At 49.5% G+C, this 25927-nt stretch overlaps 2 protein-coding genes across 6 annotated transcripts in view; one reads left to right on the top strand and one right to left on the bottom strand.

Annotated features, from left to right (window-relative positions):
• Positions 1–25927, top strand: part of FAM131C (family with sequence similarity 131 member C) — a 569848-nt gene that overhangs the window by 260111 nt on the left and 283810 nt on the right. The gene's annotated exons all lie outside the window — the stretch shown is intronic.
• DDI2 (DNA damage inducible 1 homolog 2) lies at positions 518–24048 on the bottom strand. Of its 5 annotated transcripts, XM_083629344.1 has the most exons (10): positions 23722–24031; positions 19493–19622; positions 17548–17805; positions 16645–16771; positions 15886–16013; positions 15373–15501; positions 14523–14626; positions 12976–13165; positions 8719–8782; positions 518–7095 (listed from the first exon to the last, which is right to left on the bottom strand). In XM_083629344.1, the coding sequence occupies exons 1-9, from the start codon at positions 23857–23859 to the stop codon at positions 8766–8768; spliced, it is 1221 nt and encodes a 406-aa protein (XP_083485470.1). In that variant the 5' UTR covers positions 23860–24031; the 3' UTR covers positions 518–7095; positions 8719–8765. The 5 variants fall into 5 exon arrangements, with proteins under 5 accessions (XP_083485470.1, XP_083485466.1, XP_083485467.1 ...); XM_083629340.1 differs by lacking the exon at positions 8719–8782 and having other exon boundaries at positions 23722–24048; XM_083629341.1 differs by lacking the exons at positions 518–7095; positions 8719–8782 and adding an exon at positions 11415–11646 and having other exon boundaries at positions 23722–24003.

Raw genomic sequence — 25927 nt, 5'->3', positions numbered from 1 at the left:
TTCAGTACTGGCCCCGACTTGGTGGAACGCTCTGTCACAAGAGACTAGGGCCCTGCGGGACTTGACATCTTTCTGCAGGGCCTGCAAGACAGAGCTGTTCCGCCTGGCCTTTGGTTTGGACTCAGTCTGACCCTTATGATTCCCTCCCTTTTTGGTTTTGATATATGGGCTACATTTAAAATGAGGCTGCATTTTAAATTGCATTTTAGCCTGTATTTTAAATTGGTTTTTCCCCCTATTATGTTTTTACTGTAATTTTACTGGTGTTAGCCGCCCTGACCCCGGCTCTGGCTGGGGTGTAAATAAAATTTATTATTATTATTAAAGACATCCAATTCAGCACTCACTAAATCCTGCAGCAGTGCGTTCCACAGCTTAATTATGTGCTTTGTGAAGAAGTCCTTCTTCTTGTTTGTCCCAACATTCAGCTTCATTGGATGAGCCCCCCCCCCCAGCTCTCCCAGCTATGTTCCAGGTGTTTTTTAGTGAGAAAGGGAGGAAAAAATCCCAACAACCATTATGATAAAACTTTGTTTTTATTTTTAAAAATGTTTTTACATGTTTTTCTTCTGATTGTTTATCCCCAAGTATTAAAAAAAACCAAATGAACCAAAAGTTGGCTGCCAGTGGCAGTAACAGAAAACATAGCTTGATCAGAAAAACAGCAACAAAACTCTGAATGCTCCCACAATGCTGAAGCTGTCGGTGGCAAGAACAACCCAGCCCAAACAAATAAGTTTATAGCCCAGAAGGGTGCATTGAAGCAAAACAGATTGAGGATTCCTGAGAGGCCCAGACCACTGGAAAAAGCCTGAGCTCAAGGACAGACAAGTTCTACTCAAGAATGGACGCACTGAAATTACTGGGCCCAAGTTAGGTGCGTTCATTCATCTCAATAGGCCCACTTCGAGTAGGGCTAACGTTGGATCCAGAACCTTTCCTCTGTTCAGCATCTATCACACAGGGTTTATGTTCTTGTGCAAGAACTAAACATTAGGGAGAACTTTCTCACAGTGGTAGCTGTTCCAACAGCAACTCCTTTGGAAGGTGACAGAAATTCCTTAATTGGAGGTTTTTAAACAGAGGTTGGATGGACATCTGTCAGGGAAGCTTCAGCTTCCCAGCTCTACATTTCTATGATTTTGTATCCAGACAGGCATTGGACATTTTCTCCATCTTGGCCCATACACTAGAGCAGAGCTTTCCAAACTTTTCATGTTGGGGCCAGACTTTTTAGACACGCATCATTTCTCGACACAGTAATTCAGTTTTACTAGCAAACCGGAGGTTAAACGTGCCCCTTTCCAGCCCCAGGAGGAGCATTTGCACAACACACCTACACAATGCAGCCAACACACCAACGTGTCGCGACGCACAATTTGGAAAGCTGTGCTCCAGAAGTATCCCTGTGGCATGCCAAGTTTCAGATGAGGTCATGCATCCTCTTGTGAAAAAGGCCCCACCTTGGTAAGCTGTCCACCATCTTCTGCAAATTATTATCATGAATGGTGGCGGCGGCTCTGGCAACCTCTCAGATCATTATTTAAATAAAGATGTTTGCCAACACTCTTTTGTAGGGAAGCTACCCAAACTCATCCAAAACTTCTCTTACAAATTTGCAGACACCGTTGCTTGTTAATGGGGGCAACTGTATTTCTAAAAGAGGTACCCTATATAGACTAAAGCAGCCTGTTCTACCTGGGTGCCCTCCAGATGTTTTGAACTGCAACAACATTCATCTGCCTCAGAATTCAGAATTCTTACCTATGGCTGAAGCAGATTTCCTATGAAAAACAGGCAAGTCCATTTGTGGGGTATGCTTCCCCAATTTCTCACGATTAAAGCCAACCCAGCCCTGAGGGGCTCAAGTTTCCCCAAAATATGAGGTTTTTATTATTATTAAAAAAGTAAAATATAATCAGCTCAAGATTCCTACCAGCTCTGCCCCAACACTGACATGAGCCAAAGGGCAGAGTTTGGAGCCCCAAATAGCCACCTGGGAGACCTTGGGTTTTGTGCCAGCTCAGAGATGGGCAAAACCGCTCAGGCCTGAGAGTCACCATCAGAAATATGCTCAGTGGCAGAACACCTGGTTTACACATTGAAGGCTGCAGCTTTAATTCCTGAAGGCATCTGCAGCTGGGAATTTCCTGTGTCTGAAACCCTGGACAGCTGCTGCCGGTCAGTGTAGGGCCAGGCATCCAAATGCCTACCCCAGGACCATCTCTTGTATTAAAGCAGGCAGCCCTTAATGGCAAAGGGGAAGTAATCAAAGCTGGTAGAAGACATCCTTTAAGCCAGGCTTTGGGGCTGAAGTAAGTTGTAGTCCAAAACATCGCACAGCAGGTTCTTGCAGGAGGAAAAAATGGTAGTTGCGACTGAAGCCCATAAGAGCAGCCCTGAAGCTGGATCACCCCAGAGGGAGCCCAGCATAGTCCAGCACCTGTTCTCTCAGTGGCCAACCAGGCATCCCAACAGGAAGCGAAGACAACCTCACTCTCCCCATTGTCCCACCACCCCAGCAACTGGTATCTCGGAAGCATTGGTGCCTCCTGACAGCACGGGCACAGCATAGCCTTCATGGCTAGCATCCTCCCTGAATTTGCCCACTCCCCCTTTTAAGGCAGCCCAGGTTGGTAGCCATCACTACACCTTGCAGCAGTGAATTCCACAGTTCCACCACGCGCTGTGTGAATAAATACCTGCTTTTGTCTGCCCTCTCACCATTCAACGGACGACCCTGTGGGGTTCTACTGTTCTGAGATAGAACTACCAACACCACACATTTTGGGTTGCCCTTTTTGCAGCTTCACAATATCCCATCGGAGCAGAGGAAAACAGAACTGTGCCCAGCGTTTCCATAGAATCACAACTTTGGCAGTTTTATTTTCAATCTCTTTCCAAATAATCCCTAGAGTGGAATTCTCTTTTCAACCCCAACTACCACCCTGGACTAGGTTTCCACTCTAAGAGCCTTCTTTGTAAGGATTTCCCTCTTTACAGGAGAGAGAGATGAAGAGGAGGCAAAGATGTTCCTGGGTATGACAAAAGAATCCCCCTATGCCATTACGAAGATGGAACAGAAATATTATGCAGACTTGCAGCCCAATTCTTGCTTTCGGGTCCCAGCTCACACCTACAATTGGAGCTTTAATTAGGTTTAAGCCCTAATGAAGAGATCTCGGGTTGTGTCAAGAACCACAGGACAAAGCAACACAGCTGCCCTGCCCTTTGAAAAATATAAAAGCCAATTGTCATTCCTATCAGTTCTAGTGACACTCAACACACACAGGTTCCTGGTGAGGCAGGGAGCAGAATAAAGGAAAGCAAGACAGCTCTTGTATTAACTAGCAAAGCTAGATGGATTTGTGGTGGGGGCATGTTTTGCTTTGGGTCTGCTCTCTGCCATAAAGGCGATCTGTAATGTCTGAATGATAGAAGGAACAGAATAATGGGGTAGTTAGATTGGGGTATTGTTGAAAAGAGGGTGTCCGTTCTTTTCCTTCTCTCTCCTAGTGCCGTCTCAGTATTGCTTTGCACCCAGGACAGTCCAGCCTGATTAAGTCTGACACATCTCACCCATCTTTTCAGCGGTGGACTCGGACATTTTCATGATCCTCCAGGAACGTTTTCTTCCCTGTCTCCACCATTTATTTTCTTTGCAAAATATTCTCTTAGCTGTGTGGTTCCAATGAGAGCTTGGTTCACTCAGTGCAAAAAAAAAACAACACTCCCAATTGCTCATTGCTTTTCAAACCCCAATGCAGCCGTGCACCATTTTGGTCCACTGGGAACTAGATAATCACCATTACAATGTAAACAGAGTACTGGACAATGCAGCAAGATAGTTACGCAAGGAAACACTCAAGCTGCAGAGTAGCCAGAACGACAGAGAATTCACTAGTTTAAACCTGAGTCTCTTTTCATACACAACAAAGACAGTTTCAGGATTTTGCAGGGCCTGCAAATATAAAGCTGAGCCCCCTGGCTTGGGTCTCCGTGTATGGCATTCCCATGGCAAACATGATACCTGATGTACCTAAAAGCCATTTCAAGAGGGGATGCCTGCTGGAGAAAAAGGCTTCTGGGTTCCTCACCTTGGAATGTGAGAGGTTTACACATGCACACCCATTGGGGCCCAAATGTCATCATCTCCCACCGTGCTAACTTCGGGGCACCTTCAGAACTGGTTGACAACCCAACAGCACCACATTCTAGCCCTCCCCCTTGAAGCCAAACACACACCAGGAGAGGCCCAAACAAAAAATATATAAATTTAAAAATAGGGGGAAGGGAAAGAGCGTTTCAAAATGGACAACTCTACTGCCAAGATTTGGGTTCAGCCCCTGGGCCTCAATGGTTATTCCTGCTCAGTGTTTTTTTTTCCTGGGGGGGACGCAGGGGTACACCCCCTAAACATTTTGTGAATCTTTGTACTTTTGTCCATTTACTGCATTTATTTTCCCCAGATCTGAACTATAAAATGGTGATTTTCTTGAGTCAAAATGAGAGTACCCCTAAACATTTTTTTTTAGGGGGAATAAAGCACTGTTCCTGCTTCTAGGTTGCCAGCCTGACTGCTCATCAGCAAGGCAAGATACAGCAGCAGGAATGCAACCCAACAGTCAAGCTTGCAGGGGTGGCCCCTATCATTCTACTGGCTGCGACAGATTTAGGGGCTCTCCTTAACCAGCCTAAGAGCATGCAAATGGAGTATTCTCTCAGGGACCTTTCTGATCACCACACCCGCTCCATGCGGAGCGTGGATGGTGGCATTCTTGGGGGAAGTGGAGACGCTTCTGCCAGGGTCTTGGCAAACTCATGAGCTCACCTCCTCAGCTTCTGGAGCTGGCCCTGGCTTGCCCACCCCACCTTGCAAAGCTGCATAAAGCACCCCATTGTGACACTCTGCTGCTTGCTAAGCACCCAAGGTTCTGCAGCCCCTGTGAGCATCAACCCCATGGAGGCAAAGGATAGCCCAGAGAGCAGAGATCCTCCTGCCACACCTGTTTCTGAAGGATTTGCTGAAGAAGAGGGACTACGTTCTACAGCTTTCTCATCTCTTAAATTTGGCCTCTTCTTTTAAAAACAGGTTATTTAAATAAAGACTTTATTCCATTATACATTGCCTTAATCATCACCATAATCATCATAAAAAGCTACTGTGCTGATACATTACCAATGCTTTGCTCCTTTTAAAATGCCTAAATTCAACAAGGGAAAACAAGACAGAAGATACTTTGGCTGAAAATAAATGGTATTCTCTCTCCTTTCTCCTTTTTCTTTTAAGAAAAAAAAAAGTGTGGCTCAATCATCGAAGCAGAATATTCTATGTAGTCAAGATACAGACTCTTTTTTTGGGGGGGGGAGTGGGGAGTACAGGCCAGCAAGCCAGGCTGTCTTCCTGCCACGGTTACGTAGGAACGACTATATTCTTGGCTAGCAAAATGAGGAGGGCAAGGTCTGCATTTCCGCCAGCATGCTCCAAAGCCTCACCAGCTTCCTGGGGTGTAAAGCCGGCCCCCACAATCTGATCAATGTCTGCAGCAGGGAAAACAGAGGGCCAGGGGGGCACGAGATCTGGGAAGCCCAGAGGCAGCAAGGGGCCAGTTGGCTCATTGAGTGGCCCCAAAGCACCTTCATTTAAGGTGTCTGGTGGTCCAGTTTCTTCCGGGAAAGAACTCTGAGAGCTCAGAGATGCATCTTGACCCATGCTGAGACGCTGGCCCTGCTCCAAAGTTTCATCACCCAGAATTAAATGAGGAGGCTGGCTTTCAGAACATTCACAGTGCGGAAGCTGAGCAGAAGCTGCCGATGGGCTCAGGGAGAGGGAAGTGCTCAAAGTAGAAGATCCTTGGATGACCAGAGCCTCCCGTTCAGACGTCACAGCCAACCTGTGGGCCTCCTGGAGGTCAATGGACACTTGTATCCCTGCACTTTCAAGGATGGGGAGTTCCACATCCTGGCTCTCAAGGCGTGCACATCCGCGTTCCTCTTTAAAGATCTCCCCACCTGCCGTTTGCTCTTCAGGGGCAGACGCGGACGGGCTGGTGTCTTCATGCCAAGGAACGCTTAACTCCCCTTTGCAACTGACAGCAAGAAGTTGGTGAAGCTCCTTTAAGGCAGAGGAGAGGGAGACGTGCTGGTCTTCCGCCTGATCGGTCAGTTGGCCACTGGGTGGGGTGGCGGGTGTATCCGATTCAAAAAATGCATTTCCTGGCTGCATCAAATCAGTGGCCGGAGTGGAGTCAACTCGCTTGGCCCATTCCACCTCCATCATGGCACATTCTGAGCTCACAGCAGCCAGTCCAAGGGAGCTCTGTGGATCTGAAGGGTCCTGGGTGGTTCCCACTGCAGGGTGTTCGGGCGGCAGGCTCTCTGAGCTCCTTCCCTCCCCTGCAGAAAACCCCACCTCCCTTTCCATGGGGGCGTGGTCAGGGCTCTGTTCTCCATCAGCAGGGGATGGGGAAACAGCCATCTCGCAGAGAGGCTCCTGGTAATCTGGTACCTTCTGCACACCCAGAGGCTGCTCGTTTCCAAGGGTTTCACGTGCCTGCAGGTCTAATTGAAGCTTATGTGTTTGTTTCCCTGCCTGCCGCTCTGAAGGGAAGGGTCCGTCCAGATCCTTTGGCCACCCACAAATGCCCAGGAAGTGGCTTCCTCCCTCTCCTTCAACAGCAGGCGCCAGACCAAGGGGATCGTCTTCAGCACTGGGCTTCTGCAGGCTGCCATGAGCAACTGGCTCTCGGTCCTGTGAATAAGGACGGGACCCCGTTCCAGTTTTTTCAGCCGGGGAAGCATCGGAATTGACAGAAGCAGTATGGTTTGGTGGAGACAGAAGCGGCTCTTTGCCTTCCAAATTGGTTGGGCATTCAAGAAGAGAGTCCATGGACTTGGCCGCCTTGGGGCTAAGAGTATCATCCTGGCTGCCCTCGTGGGAGAAAACAGAAGGCGCAGAGACTGAACGGTCAAGCAATTGGCTTGCCAGGTCGCCGGCCTTCGGGCCCATCTCTGGAAAACGGACTGGACATTTCGTCCCATCAGAAGTTGGTAGCGATGGCATTTCTAGTGAGGTAGTTTCTTTGTCACTATTCTCTGTATAAAGGGGAGAGGAGAAAGGGGGGTGGGAGTGAGAGAGAAATGGAATGAGATTCTCCCTTTGATACATTCTAGGAGTGCATATAAAACCTTCAGGGGGTACAGCCTATTTGCTTGCGTCACCGGGACTTGCTTTGGGATATGCACTCAGGGTGCTGTTAAGAAATGCCTGGAGGCTGGATCAGGCCCAAGGGGGTCCATCTAATCCTCACAGTGCTCAACCAGATGCCCCAATGGGAAGCCCAAAAGCAGGACCTGAGTGCAAGAACACTCTTTTTACGTGTGCTTTCCAGCCACGTAATTCATATCCGAATTGCTTCCGACTGTGAAAGCAGAAAGGAACCACCAAGGTTAGTAACCACTAGGCAAGGCTCCTGTTTTTCCACCCGCACCCCAAGTATAGTAACACTGGGGGAAGAGAGGCAGGGGCAGCCTTTGCCCTTGCCTCGCAGGGGGTTGGACCAGATGACCAGTCTGGCCCCTTCCCCACACTATAATTCTATGGGTCTGAGATTCCACTGGGTTGGTTTGGGACAAAGGGCCACTTGGCTTCTGTCAGAGATGCCTCAATCAAGCAGTCACCTCACCTGTCATTATTATTATTATGCAGCATGAAACCAACAGCTGGCACCCAAACGAGCACCAGATATCTTCGTCCTCCGCCCCCTTCTTGCCCTTTTGGCAGGAAGCTGTCCATACTGCTTTGGCAGAGATACAGCATATAAATAAGGCTGAGAATCAAGAGCGGCCACAAAGCTACAGGTTCCACTATTTTCCCCCATGCTCCAACAATATGGAATTAGTGAAACCAACATTCCTGCTAACGTTTTAAGAGTAGGCTATAAATATCCAAAACTGGGTATTTTCCCTCTTACCCAGGGTGAAAAAAGGAGAGAGGATTCAGTGGTAAAGTAGCCTGGCCATGTTTTAAAATATATTTTATTTCAAGCAGCTTGAAATCGTCTTGAAAGAAAGGCGTATTAGAAGCAGCCCTCCCGCCAGGCTGATTTGCTCAGCACTAGGCAACGTGTTAGGTTTGAGCTCGGGGGTCATCTAAGCTCCTGAAAATACAGATCTGGATATGAGCCTCTTGCTCCCTGGTTAGTCAGTCTTGTGAGATAATCAATCCCAGAGCAAAAGGCGTTAAAAGTTTTGCTAGCTAAAATAAACATGACACTGCATTTCTGACTTGAGTTATTTGGCAAACAGTCTTAAACAAGCAGACGGTTCTGAGGTCCGCTTTGCATCTACTCACCTGAGAAACTCCCCGGAGACCGAACAAAACAAAACTCCTGCACTTCCCCCCACTTATCGGTTCTGGGGTGAACATCCGAAAAAGAGGCCAAGTCTGGCCAGTGGTGAGTTAATCCCTCAGAGAGTGGTGTTGAGTGTTCAGCTCCAGGCACCACCAAAAACTACTGCACTCAAGTTGTCTGAATCGAGCACATCCACACAAATATGCCCCCCCTCTGCAGTTCTCTTCTCTCTGCAGCAGACGCTGGGAAGATCCAAGAGCCTGCTCCACGCCGACCAGGGAGGATGCCAGAGTAGGCAGGAGCTCCTTTAAAGTCCCCACCCCTGCAACCCCCGTCAAGGAGATGGAAGAGCTCGGTGGAATACCTGGTCTGTGGCCCACTCCAGCGGCAGCAAACCCCACACAACATGCATCAAGGCTTCTGGCGTTCTGTTTGGATTAGGAGACAAACACACCAAACTCGGGTTAGCACACACGCACATGCACAACGACTCGGGAGGTGGCTTGCAGCCCTCGCGTGGGTCCTCATGTCATGGTCTGCTTTCCTGTCCCCTCCCATTCCTGCATGCAACTTAGCAGCTCCTCGCGGCTGGGACTTCTTCCAGGAACGATCCTCAGCTATCTTAGCCTCACAATGCACACTGAATTGCTTTTTAGAATGGGTCAAGAACCGTCCCCTTGCTCTCCAGTCGACGTCCGGTGTGGATGGGCGCTGGCAGGGCTCCTGTCTTCTATTCTCAACTAGCATGGATTTTTGGCACTGCATGCTTCTGGGCCACTTTCTGAGCCTGAGCTCTGGGTTCCTCTCTGCCTCCCTGCCATCTAGATCTCGATGGTCTGCGAGGAAGGGACTCTCCAGCTGCCTGAAGATCTCCACTGCGCTACCTCTTCAGAATCTTTTCCTGGCTCTAGTTGACTCAATGGGCTTGCTAACCCTGTGCAGGCACTGCCCCCGCTGGTCCCTAGGGAGGGGGGCCACGTTTCCATCCTCTGCCGCAAACCAACAAAACCAAGCAGGGCTCAAGAACTAGACAGGGAGGAGGCCTCCAGCGTTGCCTCTGTGGGGTGGGGGGAGATTTTAAAAGTAATTCAGGATGGCCAGACTTGCAGGGAGCGGGGAGGTGGTGCAGGACAGCAGCAACATTGGATGGGGAACATGGAGGAACAGTTTTCAAATGTGTAGCTCAAGAATGGAATGCAAGCTTTCCTTTGCTAAAGATTTTCAAGGCAGAAAAGTGACAGTGGGCATCACAAGGAGTGACTCCACATCTTCCAGGGGTTACCAAGTGCTGTTTTTATTTTTTATTTCATAATTTCTATACAGCTTGATTGTAAAACAAAAACCTCAAAGCGGTTTACAAAAAATAAAACAGTAACGGTATCACACTAAGAAAAATTAACAAAAATAAAGAGTTTGAGAGAGCTAAGATAACACACTAACAGATCGATTTCTTACAAATGTAGAAATGGCATCTGTAGTAATGCCAGTTCACCCAATCAAAGTTGTCGTGGGCATATATGGGGTAAGGCAATCTTGTTGTTGGCACCTGTCTGTCTCGAGAGACAATACAGTGCGCCTCTGGGAGTGAAGTCAGGCCGCGGTGTTAGCAGCACCAAAGAGACCTCCCCGGGACGCAAGCCTCTCCAAAGTGTCTGGGGTTCCTGGGCTCCCCAGGTGACAAGACCCCGGTGCTCTTGGTCCAAAGGAAAGCAGAGCAATACGTCTGGCGCCAGCTTAGCTTGCAGGAGTTGCTGGAAGGAGGCTGACAAGGCGCCATCCAACTGCCTTAGGGACTCCACTCCGGATTTCTGTTTGCTCCTTAGCCTTTCCTTCTCCCAAAAATATCCAGTGGCGGTTTTGGATCCAAGGTTTCCTTCTCCTAATTGGGCTACCTTCCCAGGTAGACAAGCCCCACCTGCCCTGTCTCAGTAGGTTACCATATAAATATGGGTTTTATTATTATTGTTACTACTACTTTGCGCCCCCTCAGCTGGGTGCTCTGTGCAGCGCAACTGCTTGCCCTGCCCTAAATTCCCTCCAGATGTTCTTGGGATGCCTAGTCCCTGCTTGCATGGGCCAGTGGCTGAGGATGATCTGCATCAGCCTGCCAGCTGCTGAAGCCTTCTTTCTCTGCCCCTTTGCCACAAGCCCTTGGGCCCCACAGAAGTCTCAGCCCGGGCTCTTGGGCATATTCCAGGGTCTATGTGGCACGTGAGCAAAAGCCTATCAGGTGATCTCGTAGGTAAACAAACATTAGCTTCTGGAAAGAGCATCTAAGCTGCGTTTCACTGCTGTGGGCGAGAATGTGGTCAAAGGCTTTCCACATCACCCCATATGGCAACCAGACAGGCCTGGTTCAGCTTTACAAGACTGAATGTGCTGTGGAGTAGTGGTGAATGTTAGAATCCACTGTGGTCTCTAGCTGTTATGGTAAAAAGAATTGGTATAAATATTGTTTAAGTTACAAAATTTAAGAAGTTGATTGGAAAATAAGGTGTTAGTTAAATGGAATGTTAAGAGATTAGGATTTGCTGGATAAACAATTTGAACTAGAAAACAAGAAGGGGAGGTATGAGGAAGTCAAGGAAATATGTTATTGAAAATTGGTATTGAAATTGATTTGTTTTTAATATTTTTTTTCTTTTTCTTTTTTGTTTGTATAAAATTGAAAACTCTAATAAATATTTATATATATAAAAAAATAGAATCCACCACTACTCCAAGCCCCTAGCTCCTAAACAAAGGGCCAACCTCCTTTTCCTGAAACACCAAAAATTCTGGTGCGTTTCAGGTAAAGAATTATAATGCCACAAAATCACAGCAGCCACTAGTAAGGAGCAGAGGGGCCTGCCCACTCAAATGCCCGGGCAGAAGCACTGGGGGATGGAGAGAAATAGCCTGGCAGAGAAAAGGGAGAGAAGGTGGAGGAATGGCAAAGCTGTTGCTTCATCGAGACAGGCATGAAGGCCGCCTGCCCCACCCCCTGCCCTCCTAAGCACTCCTGTCTCTCCTCGAGGTGGGCCAGGGGTCTCCGAACAAAACTCGAGACTGAGCTAGACGTGTTGGAACGGGAGGCTTTTAATGTCAGGACTGGAGTACAAAGAAATTCCCCTGGCACGCTGTTTTATCCAAGCAGTGTAAGGCCTGGGTGAGGGGAGTGCCAGGCGTTAGAAGATGACGCACTGGGAGGTCCTGTGGCGGGCAGAGGCTCCCGAAGACAGGCGACGCTCCCTCCGCAGTCTCCTCTCCTCCTCTCTTCTGACTCGGATGTCTCGGGCAACTGCAACTGCAACTAACGCATCCAGAGGTGGTGGTGGGGAGGTGGGTGAAAGCGTCAGTCAAGGTCCTCGCATTTTACCGGGCCAAGATATTTGGTCCTAGCTTTACTTCAATATGGGACGCGGGTGGCGCTGTGAGTTAAACCACAGAACCTAGGACTTGCTGATCAGAAGGTCGGCGGTTCGAATCCCCGAGACGGGGTGAGCTCCCGTTGCTCGGTCCCTGCTCCTGCCAACCTAGCAGTCCGAAAGCACGTCAAAGTGCAAGTAGATAAATAGGTACCGCTCCGGTAGGAAGGTAAACAGCGTTTCCATGCGCTGCTCTGGTTTGCCAGAAGCGGCTTAGTCATGCTGGCCACATGACCTGGAAGCTGTATGCCGGCTTCCTCAGCCAATAAAGCGAGATGAGCGCCGCAACCCCAGAGTCGGCCATGACTGGACCTAATGGTCAGGGGTCCCTTTACCTTGACCTTACTTCAGTATGCTTAGCTTTGCAAGAGGGGCTGGGCCACAATGACCCCTTGGGACCTTTGCAACTCTCCAGTTCTATCCTATGATTCTGTGTGCGCTGTTCTGCTGCAATGGAGGACACCTAGCCTGGCTTGTGAGGAGGGGACAATCCTGCTTTGGGACCAAGGTGGAAGCAGGGCCCGCAGAGAGCAGGAAGGGGCCTCTGGTGCCTTCCGAGTCTTATTGGTTGAGCAGCCAACAAAGCTCAGTGGCCAGGAAGGCAGCCTTGGGCCTGGGTTCATCATTCACTGGGGAGCCTTGGGAAAGCCAGTGTCTTGCAGCCGAGGCTACCTCACTGGGTTGCTGTAAGGCTAAACCACCACCGCGCTCCTTGGCAAGCGGGTTACAAAGGTAACTGCGATTCCTTTTATAAAATTTCTAAGCAAACGGGGTTCTGCAACTTTCAACTGATTAACTGGTTAGGTTAATAAGGGTTTAATAGATTAACAAATTAAAAAGTCACAGGCACCATCTCTAGGAGGCGTGAGGAAGAAGCCTCTACGCTTGGCATGCTCTTAAACCAGCTTGGTGCTCTCCAAGCGCTTCAGACTACAACTCCTCTCGCTCTCAGCCTTTGCAGTGGCTTGCACAAAAACGGCCAGCCAGGTTGGCAAAGGGGAAACAGAAAGTTCTGTCAACAGAAACACAGAGCCAGAACCTTGGGCCCATCTAGCTCAGCACTGACCTACACTGGCTGGCAGCAGCTCTCCAGGACAGCAAGCAGGGAGGGGCTCTCCCAGCCCTACAGCTAGAGATTCCAGGAACTGGGCCTGGGGCCCTTTGGCATGCCAAGCAGGTGTCTTGCCACTCCACCATGCGTATCCTTGCCGTACCTGCTTCGTCGACGGACTTCTGTATGGCTTCTGCCAGCTCCTGGTCTGCGATCTCCTCGGGCCGCACGTCCTCTCGCCCCGCCCCGTAGGCCAACCTTGCACACTCGGGGAGCTCCCCCTCCGGCAGGAAGGTCGTCTGGGAGCCGGTAGTGCCAATCACCAGCACGTTCTTCTTGAGGTCTATGGAACACTGGTGGTGGGTGGGAAGGAGCAGAGATCCTGGTTAGGGGACACCAGGGGAGCTTCATTGCTCTCAACTGCAGGCAATGCCCTAATGCCAGACAGCTTCAAATGAATGTGACAGGTAAAGCATTCAAATGCCCTGAATCCATTCAGTTACCTTCCCTCAGTATAATATAGAGACCATGGTTTTTAACCATCTTGTTTAACCATTATGTCTATGCCACAAGTAGTTCCAGCTGCTACCTTCCTCGCAGTCACATACCTGTGGCTTAGTTGCTTTGGTTTTATTTTACATTTGTTTTTGTTCAACAGTGAATAAAAATAATTTTATTTTTCTTATAATCAATTCCTATTGAATTTTCAAAAAATATTAATATAATGATTTTGTCTTTTCTCTACTTCCCACCCCACTTTCCATGGTGTTTTAATTTCTCCCCCCTCTGCTGCTCACTGCATTCTTTTTCTTATGCCAACACATCAAAACTGTATTCTCCAATTCCTTCTGTGGCTCATAATTCAAATCCTGCATGCGAGGTCACTGAACTATAATATCTCCTTAAGTAGTCCTAAAAGGGCTTCCATACTTCCACAAAACAATCATTGTTAGATTCTCTTATTCTGGCTGTTAACTTTGCCAATTCTGCATAGTCCATCACCTTACTTATCCGTTCTTCTTTGGCGGGAACTTCTTCCTTCCAAGCGGTCCTCAATTGTTTATGGACTATGTATACTGCTATCAAATCCTGATAGCAGTTAATTTGCAGGATTTCTGTATGACGCTTAAAAAAAACCTATTGAACATACAGTGGTACCTCGGGTTAAGAACTTAATTCGTTCCAGAGGTCCGGTCTTAACCTGAAATAGTTCTTAACCTGAGGTGTGCTTTTGCTAATGCGGCCTCCTGCTGCCACACAATTTCCATTCTTATCCTGGCGCAAAGTTCTTAACCTGGAGCAACCACTTCCTGCTTAGCGGAGTTTGTAACCCAAAGAGCCTGTAACCTGAGGTATCACTGTACAGTGGTACCTCTGGTTACATATGCTTCAGGTTACATACGCTTCAGGTTACAGACTCCGCTAACCCAGAAATCGTGCTTAAGGTTAAGAACTTTGCTTCAGGATGAGAACAGAAATCGTGATTCAGCGGCGCAGCAGCAGCAGGAAGCCCCATTAGCTAAAGTGGTGTTTCAGGTTAAGAACAGTTTCAGGTTAAATACGGACCTCCGGAATGAATTAAGTACCTAACCCGAGGTACCACTGTATTTGTTTTTTTAAAAAAGGATAGAAGCTGCTGGGCGAAGACCACACACAGAGACACCCACATATACACATTTGAGAGGATGCTGCCGCCTTTGCCAGCCTCACCTGGTGCCTCTTCAGCATGTCCAGTCCCAGGAGCATATCCATGGGCTGCTCCTCCAGGATGGAGAACGAACAAGGCAGGAAATCTCCTTCAATCTGGACCTGAGCTAAAGCAGGTTGGGGGTGGGGAGGAGAGAAGAGAGACTGGCATATTAACCAAACCAATCCAATTCAAGTAACTTCATTGTTCTAGCCGTTGGCCATGACAAGTCGTATTAACGTAAGCAGCTGCCCGAAGCAGGATCAGGCTAGAATTCCCACCCAAGTCCAGCACCCTGTTCTCCCGGTGGCCACCCACAAGCAGGATTCGAGCACAAGAGCAATTCTTCCCTAATTGTGATTTCCAGCCACTGGCACTCATAAACATTCAGAGCAATATTTCATAAATATCACTGCAGACATGTCTGAGATCATGGTATTTCCAGCAAGTGGCTCCTGTCCGGGTTTGTTAAATGTTGTGAGGATCCTATGCCATTTTAAAATGTGCTTTTTGGGGGGATGGGAGGTTATTGGGTTGTTGTTTTTATTTTGATTATGCATTTTGAAGTTTTATATTTTGATTTTATTCTGTGAACCTCCCTGAGACCTCCGGGTATGGGGTGGTATATCAATTCAATAAATAATAATAAAAAAATAAATTTCCTGCCTCTGACAGCAGAGGGAACACAGAGCCTCTACCCTCCTCTGTGAGTCTAGCTCATGCTCTCTGCAAGTTGGCGGTCATCACTGCCTCCTGTGGGATAAGAGTTCCACTTTGTGCTGCCTGCAGCAGCCTCGACTCTGGCTCTGGAAGCAGGGAGCTCCCCACCCTCCCTGCCCCGCCAGCCAGCTGCAAGGAATCTGCCGCCCTTACCCAGGTGGACCCTGCCAATGATCTTCTGGGTCCCCACGCCTTTGGCAATGCCTGCCCACCTCCGGTCCACCAGCCGCATGATGTTGCACCTCTCTGCGCACGCTTGGCTCATGATGGTCATCTGTGCCCCTGCCAGAAATACAGCAGCCGGTGTTAAAAGGCACACCCAACCTCTTCCCAGGGAGCAAAAGGGGCAGCTGTCCCATACTCTCCCCATTACGGGGGCAATGCTTGGGAAAACATTTGCCTCTGGGAGCAAGGCTCTCCCCTCCTTCTCTCGCAAGCACAGCAGAAATTTAGAATTAAGTGCACAGGACCAAGGCAAGGGGTTGTAACCAACAGAGGTTTACTCAAGAGTAGACCCAGCACTGGAAGCAGCCCAATGTCTTGCTGGGTGACAAGAGCAAGTTTGGCATAGTGGTTAGCATGTGGGACTAGGATCCAGGAAGCCAAGGTTCAATCCTCGCTCAGTGGGTGACCTTGGACCAGTCGCTATCTCTTAGCCTAACTCACCTGAGTCCACAAAGGCTTTCACAGGGTGGCCGTTGACTTTGCAGTTGATGTAGAGCATCACCACCTGGCCAAAGCTCTCCGGGGCCTCCTCCATGGCGATCGTCATGTTCTCCTCGATGTTCTGCTGCCTGGATCCAACATCAATACACGGGTGAAGGGCAAGCATTAACCGCCAGCACCATGGATTAGCCTTCCCTGACTGGGCTGCCTGCCACGTGCTCCATGCTAGAGGCAGAGCGACTCCCTGGGTCAGAGGGTGAAGCTGACAACAGGGCTGACCCACAGCAACACAGCAGGCCTGGCCTCGTGCAGGGCCCCCGAGATACTTCACAGGTTAGCTCTCTGTGTGCATGCATGTGTAGAGATGTTGCCTGAGATTCTTTCCCACCTGCTCTGTACAGAGTCAGACCCTTGGGTCCATCTAGCTCACTACTGTCTGCACTGACAGGCAGCAGCTGTCCAGGGTTGCAGGCAGGGAGTCTCTTCCCAAACCTACCTGGAAATGCCATTAGGAGCTGAACCTGGGACCTTCGGTTTGCAAGGCAGACACTCTGCCACTGAGCTACAGCTCTTCCTCATAAACCCAACAGATGTGGGTTTGAGGATACCTGTTGTCCCCCACCCCCTTAGAGGTCAGGGAGGCGCAGGAGTTCAGAGAAGGCTCAGCCAGGAGGCGACAAATCTGCACTACGTTTGCTCCAGGTTTGAAACCAACAAGCCACTTGCACCCCCAGGGGTGGCTCCCAGACCTTTGCCTACCTAATGTCCTCTTCGATCTTGGCCTGAGCCTCAAGATCAAAAGGGTCAGCGGAGAACAAGCGGATCCTCTCCTGCTCCCGGCGGGCTCGATCTTGCTGCTGCTCCACAAGCACCCGGGTGAACTTCTCTAGAGTAAGGAAAGACATTTACAATAGTGACTAAATTATTTATTATTTATACCCCGCCCATCTGTCTGAATTTCCACAGCCACTCTGGGCGGCTCCCAATCAAATGTTAAAAACAGTACAGCATTAAATATTAAAAACTTCCCTAAACAGTGCTGCCTTCAGATGTTCACAATGAGGGAACCGCCAGAAGGCCCTCGGTGCTGGATCTCAGAAAGAAAGATGTTAATTGACTAAGTAAATTTTATGTGAAAATAGTTTTGGAATACTGCTACAATGATTTATATGGAAACTCAGCCAGAGGGATTTGAGGAAGTCACTTAACAATGTTAACAAAAGTGGAATTATTATAGCCATGAATAATGTTTGTTTGTTTGTTTATTCTTGATGGTTTTTTTTTCTGTTTGTTTGTTATAAACTTGGAAAACTAATAAAAAAAAAATTGGGGGAAAAAATACAATAGCAACTGGCAGCCACAGCTAGCATTTCTGTGGCACGCCTCAACAGCTCACGAAGCGCTCCACGTGCACCACCCAGCTCCAGTTTCTTTCCAAACACTCCTCACTTCCCTCCTCTCCCCAAATCCTCATCAGACTGGGATAGTGCAAAAACCAGGAAGTCAAACCATGCACCCACCCACCCACCCACCTGAGCACAGCCATGAGGCTAAAGCACCCATTCTTCTCCCGTCCTGCAGCCTTCCAGCAAGTTACCCCAAAGAATCCAGGGGGTTTCTTCTCCTCCGGCACAAACGCCCCACGCCGGGGGAGATACTCACCCAGGTCCCCGCTGAGCAGAGCCTCTGCTAGGGGTGGGTTGCGCTCCTTCAGCAGGGAAAGCTCGTGGGGATTGGCCAGCAACATGTCTCTCAACAGCGCCGGGTTGTCCAAGCCCTGCGGTGGGGAGGGGAACTCGGGAGGAGACGGGCCGGGCTGCGAGGAGGGCTGCTGCACAGGGGGTGCCAGTGAGGGCAGCTGGGTAGGTTGGCCTGAAGTCCCAGGAACTGTGATGCTGCTGAAGTCTATCCTGGGCAAACCTAGGCAGAGGGGAATTAACAGAACAGTTCATACTAGCCCTGGTGATTTTTACCGTATGGGGGGGGGGGCCCAAGGCCCAATCCCCTCTGATACACACATGTCAACTTTTCCCTTTTCTTGCGAGGAATCCTATTCGGAATAAGGGAGATTCCCTTTTTAAAAAAGGAAAACTTTGACACCTATGCACATATATACACACACACTCAGCCATGCCAAGTATCCAGCCTCCACAATGTAGTTCAGCAGGTTGACAAAATAATAGAATCACAGAATTGTAAAGCTAGAAGGGAGCCCCAATGGTCATCTAGTCCAACCCCCGGAAATGACAGTGACATAGTCCTGGACAGGATGGCCATCCAACCTGTGCCTAAAGCCCTGCTATGTAGGAGAGTCCACACCCTTCTGAGAGTGTTTGGTCCACTGTCAAACAGCTCTCCCTGCCAGAATGTTTTCCTGACGTTTAGCCAGACTCTCCTTTCTCGTAACTTGAACCCATCGGTTCAGGTCCTGCCCTCTGGAACAGCAGAAAACAAGCTTGCTCCATCTTCCATGTGACAGCCCTTTAGATATATGAAGATCCAGTCAAGAGACACAGCAATGGTAGCTCCGGGATCACAGCAGCCTCTGCCACGAGGAATTTCCTGCTTTTTCCTCCTGGGCAAGCAATGGCCGGCTCCAGGGAAGAGGAAGCTCACAAGTGTCCTTGCGGTCTCAGCATGTGCAGAGCATGACAAGGAAGCAATGCTCAAGAGTGGAGCAGTAGGAACAGCGGTGAGCAGAAGGCAGTTTCCCAAAGCAGGACAAGAGGAAGAGGCTGGCTCAGCCCACAGTTTCATAGAGTTATAGAATGCAGGAATCCCACCCACAGCTGCCCCTGGGTGGGCTCAAACCACCAAACTTCTGGTTAACAGTAAGACACACTGGCTCAGAAACCTTTTAATGAAACCGTTATTTAAGACAGTGCAATAAAAAAACTAAGATCTTATATATATAATGAATGTTCATAAATGTACCAACCAAGCACAAACATAGATATGTGGACCACATGTCTGGAGCAGCACAGGAAGACCGCCCTGAAACCATTTTGACTCCCAAACTGACCAAATGTTTTCTCTGCAAGGAGGGAGGGCAGGAATTGGGTAATCACCATTTCAAAGGAATGGGCAGACTACCAGGAAAGGCAATCAGATAAGGCATTATCAGATAAACTGGCAGACAGGAAAAACAACAACATTCAAATTTCTGTTGTAGACCACCTTTTCTGTGATGTAGGTATGATGTATGGAGGGGTGGTCTTGAGCTCTAGGGCAGGGAATTTAAAATGTCTATATAAGGGCAGGCACACCTTTGTTCTGGGTCCTCCTCCATCCTCCTGCAGGAACAGGAACACCCTGTTACAACAGCTTTAATAAAGATCAGGCTTACTAGCTGCTTTGCTTCTCAATATTCTCTGGTTGGCCTCTGTTATTTTCTCCTACCAATAGGGAACCCACGTAAGGACTCTATATGGGCTCTTGGATACCCCATAAGGGGAAAGGGGCAGATTTTGTTTACAACAACAGCAAAGTTAAATGGTTAGAGAATCAACAGACTCCTAGGCTCAATGTGACCTGAGTCCTGTGGACAGCCCAGACCACGGAGAAGTCTGACAGGGACAGGGTGGGGTGAAGAGGGAGCCTTCCTCACCGGGAAATGGGGCTGGGGGCCGCACCCCCGCATTCTCCACTTGCTGCAGGATCACCACGTCACCGTCTTTCAAGCCGTAAGAAGCCAGCGACCGGTGGTTGTCAGTCAGGGGTTGCTCTGCATAAACAATCTGGGAGACAAGGGAAGGCTGGTTAATAAACAACTAGGAGAAAAGGACTGCCAAGAAAGCTCCGACAGGAGAGAATAAATGTCCGCACTCCACTGCTGCCCGGACACACACAGGATGGAAGATCCCCAGAGGGATCTGTGAGGATCAGGCCTTAAGCAGGACAGACTCAGCTTGCCTCACTTTTGCTAGCCAACAGGGTGCCAGAAGAATGAGGACTGGGGGCTTGTGCTGTGCTTTGGACTGATTCAGGACATGTAACGCAATGTTTTCCCCTGTGGAATACCCTCCAATCAGATGTCAAGGAGATAAAGAACTACACAACTTTTAGGAGACATCCGAAGGCAGTCCTGTATCAGGAAGTTCTTAATGTTTGACGTTTTATTATGTTTTTATATGTGTTGGAAGCTGCAACCCATCTGGATGGGCGGGGTATAAATATTTGTAAAAATTAAATTATTATTATAAGAAACCTGGCATTTGCGGGGGGAACTCCTTCCACATTTCCCTGCGCAACCACACTCAAAACCACAGATAATGCTATCGTTATCTTGCTTTGCTTCATGAAACCTGCACTGGAAGTCAATGGCCTGAGAGATAACACTCAAACACAGGACTGCTGGCTATCAGGTGAGCGCCTTATGACAGCTTTGCATCTAAACACTTTCAAGGCAGACAAGAGGTGGCAAGAAAACGCCATGTCAGCGAAAGAGCAGGCTTGATGGAGGAGGGAGAGAGGGCTTTGCTGAATTCCCCACACAAATCCTCAGGCAGGTAAGTATCACTTTCGCTTTCCAACTTATAGTTTTGACATCCCATGGCACAGCCCTAGACAAAGACAGCCCAGGAGCAAAAGAGCCACACTTGACTCAAACAGTTCACAAAAGCAGCCAAGTCAGAGGCTCTTCTCTGAACTGATCCAGGTTATGAAACACACACTACTTACACCAGCCAGCCTGGCGCGGAGCAGGGAGCTCTTTGGCCTCCAGGAAGTCGCTTCTCCTCCCAGTCCCAAGACACCATTAGGAGTTGGCAAAAGTCGTGCACACCTCTACTGTGGGATGCGTCATTCACAGTGCAAGATGGGAATTCAAAAGCAGCTCCTCCAGAGCCGCCCACAAGCCTGAGCAATCTTGCCCAACTGGCACAAAGGATTGTGGGTGAGCCAGTTCTATCAGAGGCAGGAGCCACCTCCGTCAAGGGAGGGGCGCCAGGAAACGCAGCAAAGGCAAGTGCAAGGGGTTCCAGTACCAGGAGACACCTGGCCAGCTCTCTGAGAGGTGGGCATGGACTGGGCTGGATCCCTCAATGTTTCACTGGGGGAACATCTCCCCGCCTCCCGCAACCCACCAGCCCTGTTCCCCTCCAGCTTCCTTCTATCACCAGTCCATAACGTGCAATATGAGAAGGAGGCAGGGAGAGAGATTGAGGAGGCAGGACAGAAGGGGCGTAAAAGGAGGCCCAGTGAGTCAAGGGGGGCTCCCTACTCTGAGACAAGGATCCGGGGGCCCATCTGGGAGGTCCACGGTGTTTACTGCTCCATGATGTTTACTGCCTGCATGAAGGGAGCAGTTTAGCTATGGAGGCAGGAGAGAATTCACAGCTTCCCACAATCTTAAAATAGACGGTCATGATACTCTGGCGCAAGAGTCCGGGGAAGGACCTCACGTTGCCAACCCAAGATGAGCCGGACACTCACTCCTCTGTGCCAGGCGGTTGCCTCATCCTGCAAAGTCCTGTTGACTGCAAGAGACTTCCAAGCTATGAGGTCCTCCTTTTGACTCCCTACCTTCCCATGGGACAAGGTTGATTCCAACTAAGCTCTACTCCAGATAAGACCCACTGGCATTGGTTGGTCTTCATTCTTTTCAGGTGTGTAGGGCCTGATGCACTCCTGAGAAACATGAACCACACCACGGAGACTCCTCTGGGTGGCTACAGGGGCCAGATCAGCATAACTATCTTCTAAGCTGAATTATTATTTATTTAAATTTACTACTCACCTTTCACCCTAAGAACCCAGGGCAATTTGCAATATTTAAAACACAACATTAAAAACTGTTTTAAACTTACAATCACAAGAACAGGGTCAAAGCCCAGGGTAAAGAGGGCCAGGGTAAACACAGACAATCCTAAAAACCTAGCCTCTCTACCTTAGTGGCAAAGCCCCTGCTTGGCATGCAGAAGGTCCCATGTTCACTTTCCACCAGGATCTCCAAGTAGGGCTGCGAAAGACCAAGGCGTGAGAGCAGCTGCTAGTCTGTGTCAGCCACACTCGGGCAAACCGGTTGACTTGGCCCAAAGCAGCTTAAGCTGCTTTCATTTTTACAGACCCACAGCTGGACGAAGTGGGCCCCACCCCAATCCCTGATGCAAGATGCTCCTAGGAGAGCTCAGCAGGGGCTTTCCTCTCCCACTCTGCTTTTAACAAGCTGCACACTGTGGCACGCAGAGACCGCCGACACCGCCTCCTTTATCAGTCTCTCGCGAAAAGCCAGGCAGAGTTTTATCACATATCATGAGGAGCCACCAACAGAGCCAGCTGCGATACAAACTGCAGCACAGCACCCAACAAACACCCCACCAAGGATGCCTCCTACACAACCAGAGCACAAGTTGTTGCTGGGCTACCACCCCATCACTGGCCACACTGGGAATTGGGAGTCTGACAAAACCTGGAGAGCCACCAATGCCACTTGCTTTTACTGGCCCTAGCTACCTCCAATGCTATTCTTCCTTCTTTTAACGCAGGGACTGAGAAACCGCAGCCCCCCTGGATGCTGCTGGCCTTCAGCTCCCTGGTCATGCAGGATCACTGATGGGAGTCCAGCAATGTCTAGAGCAGTGGTGGCCAAACTTGGCCCTCCAGCTGTTTTTGGATTACAACTCCCATCCTTCCTAGCTAATAGGACCAGTGTCCAGGGATGATGGGAATTGTAGTCCCAAAACAGCTGGAGGGCCAAGTTTGGCCACCACTGCTCTAGAAAGTTCCAGGTTGGGAAAGGGTGCTTTGATCCACCTGGAAGACACCCATCCAATGTTAGCTAGGCATACTCGAGAATAGCCCACACTGAAGCCAATAATGGGCTTATGAAGCAACCCCACCCCATTAGATGCAAATGGGTCTACTCTTGAGTACAGGTGGCTAACACTGGACAGATACTGTCCATTTGGTTGTATAGCCAATGTGGGTCCTACTCAGCGGAGGCCCACTAACAATAATTGGACTGAGTTAGTCTTTATTCATTTAAAGAAGTCTGAGAAGAGCTAGTGTATTATTTGGACTGTGCTTGGCACTGAAATTTGTTGATTTCTTTGGCAACGCTAACCCTACACAGAGTGGACACGATTTTAATAAATGGGCATGGGTAACTTTGCTCCATTCCCTTCAATGGGTCTACTCTTGGTAGAACTTACATGGATATGACCCACGGGGTTGGGCACCCTGAAGCTTTTCAGAGGGAGACAACTATCCCCACCACTGCTTTACTAATCATACTATCTTTATCATATTCACATACCACTTTTTTGCCAAAGGTGCCCAAAGCAAATTACAGTTTAAAAGGCAAATGGCGCAACATGTAAAGAGGTGATTCGCATGTGACTTACACACAGGATAATTATTTATAAATAAATAAATAAAACATGACTGAAAACCTTAAGAAAGCAGATATATGGGAGGGGGGGAGGGAGAAATACACACACTGCTGGGTCAAGACCCCATTCACCCAGCTGGGGAGAGCCGGACCCATGCATCCAAACGGTGAGCCCTACTCAAGAGGAGACCCTTCCATAGGCCTGCAGGGCTGGAAGGGGTCAGGGACGACTAGGGTCATCTAGTCGCACCCCCGCCCCGCCCTTGCAATGCAGGAACCACAGCTTAACCCGAAGTTGATTAAAAAGCAAGGAAGGCCGGATTAAGCCGCCCTCGTTTAAAAAGAGGGTCTACTCGGAGTAAGAGGGGGAGGCGCGAGAGAGCACACACACGGAGAGACACACGTGCCCCTTTGGCCTGGCCTGATTTTCCCCCCTCCCCGCTCAGTTCTATTCATGTCCCAGCCCCGGGCACGCGCACCCCTCCCCCTCCCGGGCGCGCGCTGACCTGGCTCTCGGCGGCGGGGATGCCGGACTCGAGCTCGCAGAGGGCGCGGAAGTTCTGGAGCTCGAAGTCGGCGTCCACCTGGAGCGAGAAGGTGAGCTCGGAGCGGTCGCGCCGCAGGCAGAAGACCGTCAGGAGCATCGCTCTCGGCCGAGGGGTTGCCGGGTGGGAAGCGAACGCGCGAAGGACGGCAGAGCGGATCCGGAGCCCGCCTGGCTGAGCCCCAGCTCGCCCGCCTGCCTCGCCTCAGAGACGCCGCAAAGCGACGCCGCGTTTACGGCAGCGCCTCTTGAACGCCCCGCCCCGCCCCTCCGTCGCAAAAGGACGGGCAGGTGGGCGGGGACAGCGCTGCGCCAGCGCGGCGTCGCCCCGCCCCCGGGGTGGAGACCTTAGGGGTAAGGGGCGGGAGGAGGTGGCCACGACGTCCGGCTCCACGCCGGGTGCGGGGCAGGACCAAAGCGGGGCGAAGGTGGTGTCGTCTGTAGAGTTGCAGCGTCTCTGCTGTTATTTTATTTTTCCAGGTCGCGATTCCAATTTTAATGGAGGCTGTGGATTAAATTTAATGATTACTTCGTTAAATATGTGAAGTTAAATTAACTGAAAACAGCTTGCGGATACTTAATTGGCTCAGGATTTTAAGTGTCGAATTAATATGTTTAATTTCATAATGTGAAGTTCTAAGGATGCTGAAGTTAAAATTTATAAGAACTGTGATTTGGAAAACCGTTAAAAGGACGTGTAATGAAATTCAACCAAGGGGAAGCAAGGAAGTCATTTAACAATGGAAACAAGTGTAATTTTCAATAAGGCTATGATTTATGTTTGTTTGTCTTATGTGTTTGTTTGTTGATAATGTTGTGAAAACCAAAAATAAAATAAAATTGGGGGGGGGGGAAACACAATTTTAATAGAGGCTGAGTGGCAGGAAGGTAAAGGATCGCTGGACGGTTAATAATAATAATTTATTATTTATACCCCGCCCATCTGGCTGGGTTTCCCCAGCCGCTCTGGGTGGCTTCCAACAGAATATTAAAATACAATAACCTATTAAACATTAAAAGCTTCCCTAAACAGGGCTGCCTTCAGATGTCTTCTAAAAGTTTGGTAGTTGTTTTTCTCTTTGACATCTGGTGGGAGGGCATTCCACAGGGCGGGTGCCACCACCGAGAAGGCCCTCTTCCTGGTTCCCTGTAACTTGGCTTCTCGCAGTGAGGGAACCGCCAGAAGGCCCTCGGTGCTGGACCAGTGTCCAGGCAGAACAGTGGAGGTGGAGACGCTCCTTTTCAGGTATACTGGACCGAGGCCGTTTAGGGCTTTAATGGTCAGCACCAACACATTGTGCTCGGAAACGTACTGGGAGCCAGGTTAAGTCCCGTCAAAAGCAACTACGGGGTTGTGGCGCTCATCTCGCTTTCAGGCTGAGGGAGCCGGTGTTTGTCCACAGACAGCTTTCTGGGTCATGTGGCCAACAGGACTAAACCGCTTCTGGTGCAACACGGGACACTGTGACGGAAGCCAGAGCACACAGAAACACCGTTTACCTTCCCACTGCTGCAGTACCTATTTATCTACTTGCACTGATGTGCTTTCGAACTGCTAGGCTGGCAGAAGCTGGGATAGAGCAACGGGAACTCACCCCATCATGCAGATTTGAACCGCTGACCTTGTGATCAGCAAGCCCAAGAGGCTCTGTGGTTTAGACCACAGCGCCACCCACTCCCTCTCCCAGTACTATCCAGGTGTAACTCAAGGCTTCTTCCTGCTGCAGGTGCTGCTGCCGCCACCCTCCTCCCTGGAGCCTTCAGTCTCTGCTGCAAACTGGGCAGCAGAGAACCGGTGCTGGTCAGTTTGTCCCAGGCTGGCTGACTGTTAGCGAGGGTGGCCATTTCTTACTGTTGGGAAGCACAGTTGCTCCAAATGTAGTTAGATTGCATTTGTTCAAAACTCTGCTTTATATTTAAATCAAAATATTACATAAAACACCCAGACTGAAAACAAAAGTAAATTGCAGAGTCATGCATTTTCAGGAGTCAGAAGCTACTTCTGGTTCTCCCCCCTTCAAAAAAAATGTGTGCCCTATCTCATCACTGAGCAAGTTTCTTTAGGTTATTCAGGTACTCCATGGCAAAGACATTCCAGAAGATGCAACTTGCCCCTCATTGCTCATATGTGTCTTCACATTCTCTGTACACATCCCTCTCATTGCCTG

Source organism: Podarcis filfolensis (genome assembly GCF_964270895.1).
Source record: "Podarcis filfolensis genome assembly, chromosome: 8".
Lineage (NCBI taxonomy): Eukaryota > Metazoa > Chordata > Lepidosauria > Squamata > Lacertidae > Podarcis > Podarcis filfolensis.
The sequence above is the reverse complement of the archived record's forward strand: the minus strand, read 5'-3'. Positions and strand labels throughout refer to the sequence as shown.